Genomic DNA, 18,266 nt, shown 5'->3' with positions numbered 1-18,266 from the left:
TTGATGGCTCATAACACCACTTTTTTTTTTTTTTGGTGTAATACCATAAAATTATATATCAATGGAAAGATAATTTAATCAAGAATGTAATGCAACAAAGTTCGTTCAATTATCTGTATTCTATGAAACGTTATAGCCAAATAACCAGAAAAAAGAAGCACAACTTGCTTAGGTTGATATGAAGTAGTTTTCCTTAATTTGAATGTAGCCAATGAGCATGAGTGTTTAGAGAGCCAAGCAGGTGTCATCTTGTTTTGGCAATGAGCCAATAAGGTCACAATAGGATTCAACTATTGATGTCATGTATTGGAGCTGAGAGGAGGACATTTGTTAGTGTGTTATGCGATTGTTATCAAGTTGGTTGTTTTTTTTTTGTGTTCTTTCATTTAGTGAGCTTGTAAAACGTAATAAAATTAAAGAAATGGCGCAAAGAGTTGACTGGTCACCCAGAAAGCGATGTAAAATAGTACTATTAAGTGAACTAGGCTACAGTTATGAAGAAATTAGAAGAAAAATTGGTGGAAACTTAACCAAAGGTGGCATTTTTAAATTTTTGAAGAGGTATAAGGAGAATCAGTCACTACAAAACCAGACTGGTAAAGGCAGGAAAAAGTGTACAACAGCAAGTGATGATAGAAGAATTTAGAGATTGTGCCTACGTGACAGAAGAAAATCATCTGGGTGTATGGTGCAATACAATGTGAAATTGAGTGCAAGGACTGTTCGACGCAAACTGCAGGAATTTGGTCTAAATGCTAGAATTCCACGAAAAAAAGCCATTTTTATTTCTCAAACAAAGGTTGAAAAGATTAAACTGGGCTAAAACCCATGTTAACCGGACAGCAGAACAATGGGACAGTGTTATTTGGAGTAATGAGACCAAAATCTCCTGTTTGGTAGTGATGGAATAAAATACTAAGGAGAAGAATCGGAGAAGATTTGCATCCTGATTGCATTACACCTACCGTGAAACACTTAGTGTTATGATCTGGGGTTGTATGACATCAAAAGGTATGAGCAGAATTTGCATGATTAATGAGAATATAAATGCCCAAAAATACACAAATGAAATACACTTGAGCCCAAACTGAAGCCTTCTGCATGTGATCTTTTCCAAGATAATGAAGCATTTATATTTCAACAGGATTCAGCTCCATTCAAGATAATCACATTCCACTGCTGGAATGGCCGGGGAATAGCCCAGACCTTAACCCAATCGAAAATCTATGGAGCCGACTAAAGAAACTTGTTTGTCAGAAGCAACCCACTAATAAAACCCAATTAATAAAAGCAATAATTCAATCTTGGTTTCACATTATAACAGCTGCAGAACTAAAAAACTTGGTTCACTCCATGGGAAGGCGTTGTAAGGCCGTAATTAACGCTAAAGGTTACCTAACTAAGTATTAACTCACATTGTGAGAATTTTTGATATCTCATTTTGTCCGTGTTTCACTTTTCTTCTTTATAACCGCTGTTCTAATAAAAAAATCCTTCATAAAAGTTATTGCATTACATTCTTGATTAAATTATCTTTCCATTGATATAGAATTTTATGGTATTATTCCAAAAAAAAGTGGTGTTATGAGCCATCAAACCTCAAAAATACACTTTTTCCAAAAGGTTTCCACAATTTTGGACACTAGTGTACTTGCCACATATCACAAACCTCTGGGATTTTCATTGGTTTGAACTAGCCAACTGCTGCAGATATTGCACTTAGGCTATCTTTACCAATTGTCACCTTTTTAGCATGCTCTTAGCAGTTCACATCCAACTGATTATTACTATTCACTTTATGCTACCTGCATAATGCCTTATTTCAGATTGCATGCCTAATTACTCTCTTCATCCATTTTACACCTACCTGATTTAACCATACCTTCAAAGAACATTCAGACAATGCTGCTGTTAAATAGCGCTTGATCAAGTAGTAATGATCTCCATTTCAACTAATTCCACATTCAAGAAACTAATTCCAGTAAAAATGCACAATGCGACCAATCACTACATACAAACCATGCCAGAACTTCCTCATTAAAAATTCACTCCATCCACTCGACTAACATCCATATTATCACCAACATAAATGATGACATTCACATCACTCAAAGTCATCCAGATCAGACCCTGCGCTCTTCACAGAAACCAAAATAGAATCTACATATACACTGCTAACCATCTCTAATGTCCAATTTGCACACTTTACAAGGTTGACTTTGTGAGATCTGATATTATATGCCAGAGAGTGGCTAATTTAGAATCCCTTGCATTTGACTTCCTCTAATTCAAGGTTTCCTTGCTCCATTTAGTAATATTCATAAGCTGCATTTACTGTTCTCTAAACTCCGATAACTACTGAGAACTCTTCACATTCCTCTCCATGAAATTCAACCATCTGTGATCCAGCCATCCAAATAATGAAGTCATATTCCTATGCAACCTCAACACTCGGAAATGCTCCATAAAAACTTCAAAATTTTTACAGATCATAGGCCTGATAAACAGAACACTCAACCCAAATATAGTACAAAAAGAAACACGCTTGAAAATATACAATACTTTAGCAGTGCCCACATTATTATATGACAGTGAAATTTGGGCAATAAACAAACAAGATAAACAAAGAATAAAAACAAGTGAAATGAGATTCATGAGAAGAACTGCAAAATACACATTATTAGATCAAAAAAGGAATGAAGACATTTTAAAAGAACTAAAAACAAAAGCAATAGAAGAAAAAATAAACAATTATAAACAAAATGGATTGAACATGTAAACTGAATAGCCAACACCCGACATTCTAAACAAATACTAAATACAAGCCAATCGGAAAGAGAAGGCAGGGTAGACCTCAAAAAAGAATATTGGATAGATAATGAGACTGGAACAGACCGATATGGTCTATACCAGTAATTAGTGGTATGATGATGAACCTCAGCACTCATACTTCCAACAAGTGACCAAGCTTTATGAGAGGCAGAAATATTTGCCATATGCAATGACTAATGTAAATCGTTCATCTACCTACATAAATTCCTGATAACCTTCTTCATTCTCTCTTCTCTCCCAATACCGTGGATCTCTTTATAACTAGTTTTCCCTCCATATACACCGTAGAGGTCACCTTCCCTCTTGGCAATTTAGCCAACAATCTTGCACAAGTCTCTCACACAGAATGCACTTTCTCAAACCACTCCTAGCCTCTCATCTGGCCCTACGAAAGTTCAGATGAGTCTGACTATTGAGTCAGCTCATCTGAACCTAATACCTGTTCTGAATGAGTGACAAATTATCCTTACCAAATTCTCATCCACTTTCCAAGCCCTGGTTCAACAGAAAGTGTAGAAAAAACTCAGCTTACCTCAAGTGGCTTGTATGTTGATTTGTGATTTTATGGCGCAAGAACAGTAAAGGTCATACTGTGCCAGGACACAGGTTACAACAGCAACAGGGTGTTGATAGATACATAAATAGTTACAGGGAGATAAATTAGTGAATAATATAAAATATACCATATATATCAGCATATAGGACGAGGCCTAAATTTTAGGCCTCGTCTTATACGCATAGCATACATTTAGTATTTACGCGAATTACCCTAATTAAAAGTGATTAGCCCCAATTTTAATTAATTATTAATTTTGCATTTTTTTATATTTTAGGATTATTAAAATTGTTATAATTTAAAATCATGGAACCAGCAACAAAACAAAGAAAGTATGAAGCTCGATTTAAAATAAGGATAATTGAAATGGCAAAGCAAACTAATAACTGTGCTGCTGCAAGAAAGTTTGACATAACTGAGAAGATGGTAAGAGAATGGAGGAAGAAAGAAGATATTTTAAAAAAATTGCCAAAGAAGAAATGTGCGATGAGAATGGGGATCACCCGATGGTCGGAACTGGAAAATCACGTTGCAGCATGGGTATTCGTACAAAGGCAGAATGGTTATCTTGTTACAAGAAATATGATTAGAGCATATGCACTAAAATGGTCAAGACTGAATCCGAATGAAAGTACAGAATGTCAAGCTACTTTAGGATGGTGTAATCGTTTTATGAACAGACAAAATCGTAATACGACAAAAAACAAAAATTGCTCAAAAACTACCAGCAGATCTTGACCACAAACTCACCAGTTTCCATAAATTTATTATTCAGTTGAGACAAGAACATAATTGTATTTTCTAGAGAATTCTGATTAACAGATGATGAGATAGATATATAAGAATAATTTCTTCTTGATTTACGTTTCAATATCGTTAAGTGAATTTTTTACAATACCCCTTTCTCGTTCTTTGTATTTGGAATCAAGAGTGCCAAATGGCCAAGGCACATCTGCGTCCTCTTCTCACAGCTTTAACTCCATGAAGATTCTCTTTTCCTGCTGAGCATGCAAACATATGACCACATTTTGGCTTTACAGAAGTCTGAACAGTCTTTTTATCATTAGCAAAAATAAATCCTCCCCCCCCCCCTTCGAAATCATTGTTAAGGTACACAATGCACTACAATCTCTCCACGTATAAGCAGGTTGCTGTTTAAGGCACTCTCCATTGCTAGTAAGAATACAGTTGTCAGCTTGAACTGGATGACTAAGGTCTGTTCTCTGATCTGGTGAAATCAGGTAAAGCAGTTCGACATACCAGGTGGGTATATGCAAAAAAAAAGTTCTGACTTCAAATCAAAACTTTTTTAGATTTTGCCATCCTGGTTGGCCGAGTGGTTAGCGTATCTGCTCTCCAGCCAAAAGGTTGCGGGTTCAAATCCTACCGTGGGCATGGATGTTTGTGATTCTGTGAAAATACCAGTGGTAGTGGGCGGTAGATGGCATTTGTGTAGATGATGATTGTCGTTGGTGGATTGAGTGCTGGAGACAGAGTTGTAGAGTAGGTGCCCTCCCTCAATAAGTCTTTGGACTCCCTGGAGGTGTCACGTAATAATAATAATAAATAAATTTCTATTGTCAAATATTGGAAATATAGATGAAACTCCTACGAGCTTTGATATAATAAGCAATAAAACAGTGGAGTCTAAAGGTAGTAAGAGTGTACTAGTTCAAAGTACAGGTCATGAATGAATCTGAAGAACTATTTTCAACAGATGAAGAAAATTAACATGAAAATTGAGGTTAACAATTATTATTTGTTTTTTAAGACTTACATCTATTGTAATATTTTAAATAAATTTATGTAACAAAAAAATTAATCTGATTTGTTTATAAACACTGCCTATTTTCTTATATAACAATGTATTGTAATTACTTAAATGTTCATCCAAAGAAATTAAGCTTCCTTTTTATACTCACCGTTTAAGACGACCCATGATTTTGAGGGGTTTTTCTGTAGTATTTGAAAGTCATCTTATATGCCGACACATATACGGTATGTACAAAGTGAGAAGATAAATAATTAAATAAAATGTCCCAAGTCTGATAACATTTTTACTTATCTGACCGAGCCCTATACACTTAGCCATAAAAAATGTAATTTCTCTCTCATGTAAAGTGCTCAAACTCCACTACAAGGGTGGTCTGAAAAGTTCTCGGCCTCGACCATAGATGGCAACACTGTTGGCAAAATTTTTTTTTTTTCCTAAGTTGGTACATCTGTCATAAGCATCCATATGAAATTGCAAGTCATTCTATCAAGTAGTTTGGTTTATACAGCTATCTGAAGCAAAAGTGTTGTCTGTATCCTTTAAATGGATAAAACTGAGTATCGTGTGATTTTAAAATTCTTTGTAAAAGAAGGTTTAACGCCAAAAGAAATTCATTTAAAGTTCATAAAAGTTTATGGGCACTCTTCACCTTCATTTTCGACAATTAAGAAATAGGCTGCTGAGTTTAAATGTGGCTGTACCAGCCTTGAAGACGATCCACATGAAGGACGTCCAAAAAGTGTAATAACACCAGAAATCATCAATCAAGTGCACGATATGGTATCGGATAACCAGCGAGTCAAAGTGCGTGAAATTGCTGAGACTATAGGCATTTCAAAGAACATGTAGGATATACTTTGCATGAAGATTTGCAAATGAAAAAGCTTTGCGTAAGATGGGTGCTGTGCTTGCTCACAGCAGATCAAAAACGCACTCGCATGAAATCTCTGAACAGTGCTTGGGGCGTTTTAAAAAGAATAAAACTGATTTTGTGCATCGATTTATTACTATGGATGAGACTTGGATTCACCATCACACACCAGAATCCAAACAGCAGTCAAAACAGTGGACAGAAGCTGGTTGTTCACCACCAAAAAAGACAAAGTTGGTTCCATGAGCAGGAAAGATCATGGCATCGGTGTTTTGGGATGCTAAAGGTATTTTGTTTATTAATTATCTTGAAAAGGGTAAAACAATAACCGGGGAATATTATTCTGATCTTTTAACCAGACTAGACGAAAAAATTCTTGAGAAAAGACCTGGTTTGCAGAAGAAAAAAAATCATCTTTCATCAGGATAATGCATCTGCCCACAAAGGTGTTTTGGCAATGGGAAAATTAAGGGATCTGCACTATGAATTGTTGGAACATCCACCCTAATCTTCAGATTAGGCTCTCTCTGACTTTTGTCTCTTCCCAAACCTAAAACTTTTCCTCGCTGGTCAGCGTTTTTCTTCTAATCAAGAGGTGATTGCAGCTGTATAGGGGTATTTTGCAGATCTTACTGAGAACTGCTACAGGGATGGGATAATGCTGCTGATGTTGAAAAATAAAAATAATTTTGAAATTATACATTCATTTTTTCATTGTTAGGCTGAGAACTTTTCAGACCACCCTTGTAGAATCACTAATGGTAATGCAGGTGTTGCAGTTCCTACACATAGATGGGCCATCAAGCCCTCAGTAAATAAGAATGTGCGAGATGACAGTAACCTATGCAGAGCCTAGCAAAAACAACTTTTTTTTTTTTTCTCTCTCTCTCTCTCTCTCTCTCTTGTTCCTACATTGATTAGACTGCCAATGCTTAATTTCAGGTTTAACCTCATGCAATTTGTTCATCAGTGCTATTGGACAATACTCCAATCAAAAAATTAACTTCTATTTTATAAACTTCGTGTAGTCAGTTTAAGGAACCATCAAACAATACATCAAAAAAGTATGAGCTGATCTAGCAGCTGCAGCTGTGAAGTCATTTCCCTGCATTTCATGGCTTGGAATTCAACACAACTGAACATCAAAATCAAAGTCTTTATTTTGTACAAGAGTTGTGGAACTTCAAGCTCCAGGTGCAGATTATACACTGGGGAGGAGATAGCCTGTAAAGAATTCAAAGAATCTGTAAAAATTATACACCTTTGGTAGTTTTCTTTAATATACAAAAGTGTAAGCTGAATAGCATGCAACTCTGCTGTATAATTACTGCAATTGAGTGGCATCTGGTTAGAGATTGTAATGTTAAGAAACACAGCCAGCAGAGATCTCTGATCTTGAACCAGTATACATGGCAGGAAATCAGAGTGGGCTGCTCTATGTGCATTGAACAATTGAAAGTAGACAGATGAGATCTTTATAGTAGACAAAGTGAGAGGTAGCAGGATGAGGTGCAAGCCTGCCATGGAGGAATGCTGTTTTGTTTGGTGCAAGTAATATTGCCAACATTCATGGCAAGAGCTTCCAATCTCTTTAACATGCATACCAAAGGAATATATGGCAGTCTGATGTGGGTGATATTGAGTTTCCCAAAGCAGAGAAAAGATATTAGTCCATGTAGGATGTTCCGGAAGGAACTTTATTTTTAGGGTATAATTAACAAATGTTTTCATCTAAGTGATAGAGGTGGTTTAATGGATTCAACATAAAGACTTTGAATGGGTGATGTGCAAGAAGCACTGGTAGCAAATCAGCTACTGGTGCTTTTTGGTTAGATGGACTACTGTCATCTAACTAGAAAAAACAAAAACCCTTCTCCATTAAAATCATGAATATGCAAAATACAAGAAAGCCCAATATATATATGGCATTGCTGAGCATTAAATTATAGAGGTTCATTCAACTGACAACATATCATACAGAATCTTAAAATGCATTAATCCTGCATCCTACATTACAGTATATTCCGGTAATGCATTCCATTCACTCACAATTCTCCATGTAAAAAATTTCTTCCTCATGCCCCTCTTCACCACACTCTTACATAACTTCCAGGGATGGTCTCTGGTTCTTCCCCTCTCGACTTTACTCTTTTCACGATTAATCCAACAGCATTCTTTCACTGACTTAAATGTCTCTATCATATCACCTCTTTTCCTCCTATCCACCAAAACTCTGCAATCCACATTTCTTCAACTTCTCTGCATAGTCAGCATTCCAGAGTCCTGATATTGTCTTAGTCACTCTCTGCACCCTTTCCAATGTTTCCACATCACATTGAAAACCAGGTGACCAAATCTGAGCACAATAGTTCAAGTGTTGTCCGACTAGTGCTTTATACTGCTGTATAAAGCACTGGTATCAACCACTTCCTTATCCCTACATGTTAGAGTACTTCGTACTTCTTCACATACTTTATATCATACTGGATAGCATATAAAGAAGGATGAATGAGAGTAAAAGTGAGAAGAGGGGGTCGAGAGTTAGAAAGATTGAAGGATAGAGAGAATGGGTAGCAAGATTCGGAAGTTGAATTGGATTGGACGAGGAATGAAATTAAGAAAATTCGGGTAAAAGCTATTAAAACAAATCAGAATGGCACGAAAGAGTTAATGAAAGATGAGCGAACGGCATTGTATGGCGACTCCATTATTAAAGGTGCGCTGGATGATAAGTTATGCAAGGTATGTTTTCCAGGCAGTAGAATGAGTAGAGTGATTGAGGCATTGGATATGAGGCGGGAGTGAGCAAAAAAGTTAATAGTTTTAATAGGTACGAATGATTTGACAGAGGGCAAAGAGAGTGTCAGATTGCATATCAAGAGGCTGCTTAGAAGGATAAAAGAGAATAGTGTGACAGGAAGGGTGGTCAGCGTGTTGCTTAGGTAATACTGTGGTGAAATGAGGCGGAGAGCAAGGATTATGCTGGTTATGCTGGCTGAAATGTGTGATGAGACAGGAGTACAGTTTATTAATGTGTGGAATGAGTTTGAGGGACGAAGTGAGCTGTATGGGAGCGATGGACTGCATTTGAGTGGTTATGGTGTGAGTCACTTGGAGAGACTGCTGCTGGAAGATAGAGAAGTGAGTAGAGAGAATGAATCAGAGCAAGCGGGAAGTGACGTGGAAGAGGTGGTTATGAATGGGAAAATGAGTGGCATGAGTATAGAAAATGAGAGAATGGGTGTGCAAGAGGAGCAGGGAAACGGGGAGGCTCAGGGTGGACAGGGGTACACAGCGTGAAAAAGGTGGATGATCCAAGAGGAGGTGAGAGCATGTGTAGAAAGAAAAGGAATGGGATGACCTGGGATCAAAAGGAAACAGTTGGAATTGAAAAGGGTTCTAAAATGAAGAAGGAGAAAGGGAAATGGCTCCAGCCGAGCATGGAGAGATCACATCGAGTGAGTGGTATCAGTGGAACTAGCTGTAGATCCAGAAATGAGCTGTTGTGTTTGTATACAAATGCTAGAAGTATAAGAAACAAGGCAGATGAAATGGTTGCGCTAATTGCATCTGTTCACCCAAAGATTGTCGGAATAAGTGAGACATGGTTGGAAGAGGATGACATCCTGACAGGAATAGAGATGGAAGGGTATGATGTGTCATGAGGATAGAAGGGGTAAAAAAGGAGGGGGGGTGCTATTGATGAAAGAGAAAGAGTTTTGTCCATACAAAGTAGAGATGCAAGAGGGAAATAGTGCCAGTGGTTTTGAGGCAATATGGTGTGAGATAGAGGTGAATTGAATCAAATACTCGGTGGGATGTTGTTATAGACCAGGTAATGTGGATGGTGGTGATAATGAAATATATAATCAAATTAGCCAAGCAAATAAGAAAAGGGTGATCATTACAAGTGATTTTAATTATGGCAATATAGACTGGAATGATGAGATAGCAACTGGAAGTAAAGAAAATGAGTTTCTTGAGTTTTTGAGAGATAACTACCTTAGACAGTATGTAACAAAGGGAACACGAGGGTTGAGGGTCTTGGATTTCGTCATCTCATCACAGGATATAATCATAAATGAGGTGTCCAATCATCCACCAATTCGTGACAGTAACCATGAGGTGATATTACCTTGGTGGTTGCCAGCAGTGTGAGGACCTCTCTGTGAGAAGAGGGTATATGTGGAACTACAAGGAGGGTGATTATGAAGAGCTCAGGAGACAACTTGCAGGTGTAGCATGGAATGAGGAGTTATCTGGAAAAGAGATCAATGCAGCTTGGAGGATTTTTCAAAAGCTGTCTAGTAGATGCCATGTCTAAATGTATTCCAAGGGTGAGAAGGTTAAATAAGGTAGGTGTGAGATGGATGAATAAAGAGATTAAGCATGCGATACAGAGAAAAAGGGCATTGTGCAGGCAGCATAAGAGAAGTGGAAATAACCAATTCCATGAGGTCTACAAAGACCAGGCAAGGAGGGTGACTTGGTTGGTGAGTGTAGCTAAAGATAGGTATGAACAGCAGTTAGCTAATGAAGCCAAAAAGAATCCTAAGGAGTTCTTTCGATATGTAGCCAGCAAAAGAATGATTATGGAAGGATGACATTGATTGGAGAAAATGGTATAAAGACAGCTGTTGAGGAAAGTGTGGTGGAGATACTCAATGAACAGTTCATAAAGGTCTTTCAATCTTGTGAATGTTACTCGATGGAGAGATTGAGAACAGTCGATGATGGGGAAGAGAGACTGACTACAAGTGAGCAAGAGGTGTATGGTGAGTTGAGTAAACTAGATGTTAATAAGGCTGTGGAAATTGATAATATATCACCACGTATACTGAAGGAATGTGCCAGGGAGTTGACACCTGCCTTGACATATTTTTTTAATACAAGTCTTGCACTCGGTCAAGTTCCTAAGGAGTGGAAGGAGAGAAAGATTGTGCCACTTCATAAAGGAGGTGATCGAACTCAAGCATCAAACTATAGGCCTATCTGTGTTGTGTTGTGGTTAAGTTGTTGGAGAAGCTTGTGAGAACTAGGATCCAGAGTTGGGTTGACTACAATGGTATTATCTTTGATGGACAGCATGGATTTGCTAAAGGGAGATCATGTTTTAGTAATCTACTTACTTATTATAATAAAGTGACTGCTTCCTTGGACAGAGGAGAAGGATACACAGTAATATACTTGGATTTCGCAAAGGCTTTTGATAGAGCACCTCATGATAAGTTAACAGTCAAACTAGAGCAGATGGGGTTGGATATTAGATTAGTGCATTGGATTGGAGACTGGCTATCTGATAGGTATCAACAAGCTGTGTATGGGGGAGCAATATCAAGGAAAGGGAAAGTCACTAGTGGAGTACCTCGGGGATCTGTTGTAGAGCCATTACTGTTTAACTTGTATATTAATGATATTGGTGAAGATTTGGATGGAGATATTCAGTTTGCAGATGATGCAAAGTTGGGATGAACCATGAAGAGTAGTGAAGATGTTGTGGCCTTACAAGAAGACTTGAATAAATTGAGTGATTGGGCACGGAAATGGGGATGCGAGTTCAATGTTGCGAAATGTAAGGTTTTAAAATTTGGAAAATAAAGATAGGATGCAGAATTTATGCTTGGTGAGGATATATTGTTAGAGGTGGAGGAAATAAGAGATCTGGGCGTGATAGTGAATAAGGATCTAAAATTTAGAGGACACATCATCAAAATTGTGAAGACAACACAAAGGCTTCTGGGAATGATGCAGAGGACACTAACATGTGGAAGTAGGGAGATTCTTGTTCCGTTGTATAAAGCTTTGATTAGGCCACGCATGGACTATTGTGCCCAGATTTGGTCACCTAGTTTTCAGAAGGATGAAGAGATGTTGGTCCAAAGGCAACTGACTAAGGTAGTTTCTGACCTCTGGAATGTTGAGTATGAGAAAAGATTGAGAAGATGTAATTTGCAAAGTCTGGTGGACAGGAGGAAGAGGGGAGATATGACAGAGACCTACAAGTTGGTAAGGGGTTGTTATAGGATCAATGTTGGAGTAGTTCTACAGAAAATAGTGGGAGATCAGGGGAGAACCAGAGGTCATCCCTGGAAACTATATAAGGAGGGCATGAGTAGGGGAGTGAGAGGCATGTTTTTTTCATGCAGAGTTGTAAATGATTGGAATGCCTTGCCTGAGAGTGTGGTGTCTGCAAGGAGTTTGAGTGTGTTTAAGACATGGTATGATGAGCTGTGTGTGATAAAGGGACCTCCCAGATGAGTCTTTGACTCCATGACGTCTTGGGGGTAATAATAATAATATATGCTGTAGTATGATCAACAGAAAACTATTACAATCATACAAATATATGCACCAACTATCATTTATGAAGGAGTCTCCGTAACTCAGTCAGTATAGATTTGGTATAGAAAGACCTGGGTTCGATTCCCATCCATGACATGAGCGGGACATGGTCAAGTGGGTGCCGGACATCTGGGCGATAAAATAATAGATCAAATATGCAATGCTATTCCATTGATCTACTACCTGGTAAATTAAATTTTTTTTTTTTTTTTTGAGAAACGAGTTAAAAGGATGGCATAAACATAAAATTTGAAAAACTCGCATATAATTAAGTTATTTTTATTGTGTAGAATTACGAAATTGTATAGACGTTATATTGAAATTTTCCATGCACAAAATGAGTCATCTAGTTAATAAATATTTTCGTTTATATCATAATGAGAATATTAATTTTTGGTCATGAAAGTCATGTGATGAAGAGCCAAAGCATGAATGAATTATTTGTGAATGGCACATTTTTACTTTCTCTCCTCTTTTTGCTCAAATTTTTGTTATTTTGGCTAGAAAGGATGGAGGACCTGTTTTGTATTGTTTACTACCTAATAAGACTCTTGAAACATACACAAAATTATTTTATATGATACATGAAATGTGGCCATTACAAGATCCGAAAATATAAATGCTGATTATGAAATTGCCATTCATCAAGCTTTACGTATAGTATTTTTGCAAGCTAACATGAGTGGTTGCTTTTTTCATCTCATAAAAAATCTTCATAAGCATTTAGCTTCATGCAATCTTTTAACCAGATACAATTCTGATACACAATTCGCTTTAAATTCAAAAATGATCACTTCACTTGCTTTCGTTCCAGAACAAGATATTATTTACGCTATTTCTGAAATTGAGAATCATTTACCCAATGAATTTGAACCAATTTTATAATGGTTTACAAAAGCATACATGGGTTGTCTAAGGAATAGAACCAGGGCTCCACACCAATTTTTCCCTCAAAAGTTTGGTCTGTGTACCAAATGAAATAATGTACCAAATGGTCTGTGTACCAAATGAAATAAATGGAAGCGATAGGAAAAATAATTTTGCAGAAGCCGGTCATTGAAAATTGCAATTAAGCTTTGGCAGCAGCACAAGCCATCCAAATTTATGGATTTTTATAAATGGACTACAAAAAATTAAAAAACATATGATGTTGATTATGAAAGAGCAGTAGCAGGTTATCAACATCAGCACAAACGTAGACGTTATGATGAAACTGACCAAAGAATTTTGAAAAAAGTAATAAATTTAAATTTTATTTAAAATAAAATAAATTTTATTTTAAATTTAAAATAAAAATTGTTTTGAATTTCATATACTTTTTTTATTTTAATGTATATATGTAACATGTGTAAATATATTTGTTAATTACAAAATAATATTAATAAATGAATTAAAAAAACTATTTTTTCTTTATTTTAATATTGTACAATTATACCTTTTCATTTTTAAATCATTTTCAGACCACTCTTTTTAACCATCTCTTTTTTAAATGATCCTACAAATTTTGATATATGATATAATTCTTCGAAAAAATAAAATTTTTTAATTTATCGAACATGAGAATATCGGAGGCAAATTCACCACGCAAGCAAGCTTAGGTCAGTCTTGGTCGTTAGGTCTGGATTATTTTTAGTTTTTTTTTTTTTTTTCAATTATGTGGAAATAACTCACAACTCATATTTTATAAAAATATTTTCAATTTTTACAAAAAAAAATCTGCCAAATCATATGCCTGCTAAGCATGCAAAAATTTGCATGCTTAGCAGGCAAATTTTGCCAGTTGTGTACCCACATGAGGAACCTTTATTTGGTTTCTTCTGACTAAAGGTGAGTTAGCCAGTTATATGGAGATAGAGGGTTTTTTCCTCCAAAAACTCGGGTTTTTTGTTCCTCAAAACAGACAAACCGGACATATTATTACAAGCAACATGCAATTTACAGACAAGAATACTTGGAGGCATAAGGGTAACTGCCTTATCCTATTATGGTTAGGAAATCCAAGGATACTTGGAAGTTAGCCTTCCAAGTATCCTTGGTCTTCAAGTGCCTGTTAAAGCCAATGATAGTGATGGATCATTTATGAAGAACTCTGATACAATACAGTTAAAAGTTAAAACAATTAAAAGTGCTAAAAGAGATTTTAATGCATGACTGGGAAAAAATAAAAAATGAGTATGAAAAGCATATAAGGAAAAATGAAAGAGTAATATATTAAGTTTTGTGATGAGGAACCAGATGAATGCCCTGAACACATTTTATAAGAAAAGAAAAAAAAAGTGAAAGCTATATTTTATCATCTCTCTAAGAATATATTTAAATGTTTCATCATTCAAACAGGCAAAGGAAGTGATTACAGAATAGCACAGAATGGAGTAGAGTTCACTCTCCACAATGAGCCCTTGGAGGTGTATGTAATGATAATAATATAAAGATAAATGATACATTAGCAGTAAAGAAAAAATTATAGGAAAAAAGTGAAAAAAATTATACAATCACAGAATTTCTCTCTCATGCATGTAGTATGAGTGATACCCTTCAATGGCATGTCTAACACACTTAGAGACCCAGACCCTCCTCCATTTCTAGGGTACAAGGCGGTGATTTTATTGTCCATAAATTTAATGTGTTTTATGACTGGGTATGCATGTTTTGCATAATGGTAAATTCTGCCACTTCTGTATGAGACTGGTTAACTCACCTGCTCTTCAAATGCCATCAAGTTCCACTGTACTATGAAAGGAATTGAATCCAAGTCTTTAAAGGGTATCCTGGCTGGCTGAATGAAAAACACACTTTGCTTTCCAACCAAGTTTAACTAAGGCTGCAAGTTTAAATCTCACTGTAGCACTGATGTTTATGAATGTCTTTAGGTGACATATGATTTTTGTCACCAGTGTGAGACAACCACTCTGCTTATTAGTGACTTGAAGAAAAAAAGTGCCACGTTTGATCTCTATAGCAGGAGTCTCAGAAAATTAGCACTATAAGTGGACTAATAGTTACAAATATGTTTACAACTTAACCATGGATGACATTTACAAAAAACACTAAGATTGGGAAGCAGAATATTTGAAGCGCTTTGTACGTACATTTTTATAAAGATATCTGATAGTACTTCATCTAGCTTTGACATTAAATCATTTAAGCTAAGTAAACTTAAACTTTTAAAAAAACTGAACATCCACATCATGATCATCAGACTTCTAGAGTCCAAAGACTTCACTGTGGAAAGTCCCAGTGTCACTCACACTGCTAGTCATACCTTATCTTAAATGCATCGATCTCCAAACTCACCACACTCTTGGGCAATGCACTCTGCTCACCTATTACTAGCCTTGCAAAAACCTGCTCTTGACCCTCTCTGCTGACACACACCTTCCAGGGAAAGCCTCTTGTCTTTCCCCTGTCTCCCACAATCCTATGAAAAACCTTCATTCACATTAATCGATTAATAACTCCTTACCAACTTATTTTAAATCATATCCTCCCTCCTTTTCCTTTCTACTCTGCAAACTGCTACTGCAAATTCATCTTCCATTTGCTCACCAATAACCACCATGAAGAATACCAGTTCAACATATATCAAGATGTTTAGGAATGACTTCAAATGTAGTCCAGATTTCTTTTTTTAAAGTTAGCACATATAAGGTTCAAAAGTTTATAGATACAAGCTAAGGCTGCAAGTTCAAATCTCACTGTAGCACTGATGTTTATGAATGTCTTTAGGTGACATATGATTTTTGTCACCAGTGTGAGACCGCCACTCTGCTTATTAGTGACTTGAAGAAAAAAAGTGCCACGTATCAATCTATAGCAGGGTTCTCAGAATATAAGCACTATAAGTGGACTAATAGTTAACAAATATGCCAGCCTGGCCGGACGAGTGGTTAGCGTATCTGCTCTCCAGCCAAAAGTGGGAGATGAGTAGCAAGAGCATTCTGAGGAAGACTACTTAATATTGTTATGACATATTATTATGGGCAACTCCAAGGAGTCCTTAGACTCATCGAGGGAGGTCCTAAACATCATATCAAGAACAACTATTCAGCATTCGCACAGCATTTATTATACTTTGCTTTGAATTCATTTACAGTCATGCCACCCACAACAAACTCTGGCAGCTTATTCCACTCATTCCACTCTCCAAGTAAATAAAAACCTAGTTCTAACACCTGACTAACTACACTCTTGCTGAGTTCCATGGATGGCCCCTAGTTCTCCCATTACAGAACTGTTCTGAAAAATTTCCTCTGAATTAATCTTGTAAAAACCCTTCAGTAATTTTAATGTCTCAATCATATCACCCCTTTTCTGCCTATCAACCAATTTCTGTAACCCACAGATCTTCAACCTGTTCTCATAAGGTTCATTCCATAGACCAGCTATCATCTTGGTTACTCGTCTCTGGATCCTCTCTACCTTCTCCTCCCCATCAAGAAGAAACCCAGGGGCCCAACTCTGGGCAGAGTAGTCAACATGGGGTCTTATCAAGTCTCGATAAAGAGGTATTAATCAATGTTCTTTTTCATACTGCATTGTCTGTATAAGTTCTGGCCAAAAATTGAAATTCTGTGGTTTCACATCGCCTGTACTACCAAATCTGGCTTTCCCCCTCCTCCCCATTTTTCCCCGTTTTCATAAAATTTAAGTCAACACTGAAACGGATATTTCATGTCAGTGTGATCTCCATGGAAACAGATATGCCTAAAATGCTTCCGATAATGCAGATGCTGCAACGGGAAATTTCAAGGGGAACAAAATGAAATGCCCACACAATGAACGTAATATTAAACACTGTCTAGAAAATTTCTCCTCATTGATGGAGTAGTGGTAAATAATAAGATTGAGATTAAAACAGAGCTTATTATCAATTCATGGATTCATTTACCATAGTACAAGGTGTTGTAACGTGTGCACTATGCAAGGCCAATAAAACTTACTTAATGGAATCGTTTCCCTTTTAATTTTTGCTGCAAACCTATAGACATATCCAGGATGTTTATAGTCACGTTTTTATAATTTCATCTTATTTTGCAATGAAATGCTGACACATATGTTTTATTAATGGCAACTGTCATCATAAAAACTGAAATCTATAGCATACAAGACCAGCAGTGATTCACCCTCCTCCCCCTGTAATAGTACTTCAGGTCTTTAAGCCAGTGGTATCACTGGGTAATGAATTATCTACCTGAAAATAATAAGTGGCACATTTCTGAAAAAGTATTACACAGAAGCTAACTTCGTCTCTGAAAAGTTCAGTCATTTACTTATAAATATGCATATAATAATAATCGGGTGAGATTATCCAGAATTTAAGTTTTGCATCCACGAGTAAGTACTATTTACTCTAGTTAGCTGGGCACTTACCCATTCTCTTTAAATAAAGTAAACAACAACACAGCCTTGACAAATATATGAAAGTAGTACGTTGTTATCTATAATTTAAAGGCGGAAAGTAATTCATTCAATCAAACTAAAATATCTGTATTTATATTCATTTATTTAATTTCATGAAAACTTAATTGCAACACAACTTGTCAACCCAGGAAGACAAACGTGTCTCTACAACCGAGCGCATGCGTTAACAGGTACTGCCAACACGCCGGCTTGCTTGACATGGTGAAAGCATCAACAGAAAATGAACAATACACTTAAGAATAAATCGTGAATATACTGTATATAGTAACTTATTTGCAATATTTTATAAGCTTATTATATTTACTAAGGGTTTTCCTTTTAAAATCCATTTTTTAAAATGTGTTGTTTCTCCCCTTTGCGAAAAAAAAAAACGTTAACAGGATTTTTTATTATTTGTATAACTTAAAGTGCGTGTGTAGTAATGAGATGTAGTGCAATTATTATTATTATTATTATTATTATTATTATTA

The 18,266-nt window shown here is 36.4% G+C and overlaps 1 protein-coding gene across 1 annotated transcript in view; it reads right to left on the bottom strand.

Moving 5' to 3' along the window:
- Arl1 (ADP ribosylation factor-like 1) overlaps positions 1 to 17,945 on the bottom strand; it is a 108,954-nt gene extending 91,009 nt beyond the window's left edge. Inside the window, exon 1 of the mRNA XM_090414421.1 lies at positions 17,746 to 17,945. Within this exon, the coding sequence (XP_090270547.1) occupies positions 17,746 to 17,749 (4 nt within the window). The 5' untranslated portion in view covers positions 17,750 to 17,945. The remainder of the gene's footprint in view (positions 1 to 17,745) is intronic.
- Between the last annotated feature and the right edge of the window lie 321 nt (positions 17,946 to 18,266).

This window comes from Typopeltis vanoorti, chromosome 25 (genome assembly GCF_054136105.1).
Source record: "Typopeltis vanoorti isolate ZY-2024b chromosome 25, IOZ_Tvanoo_1.0, whole genome shotgun sequence".
Classification (NCBI taxonomy): domain Eukaryota; kingdom Metazoa; phylum Arthropoda; class Arachnida; order Uropygi; family Thelyphonidae; genus Typopeltis; species Typopeltis vanoorti.
Note: the sequence above shows the minus strand (reverse complement) of the source record. Positions and strands in the feature narration are given on the sequence as shown.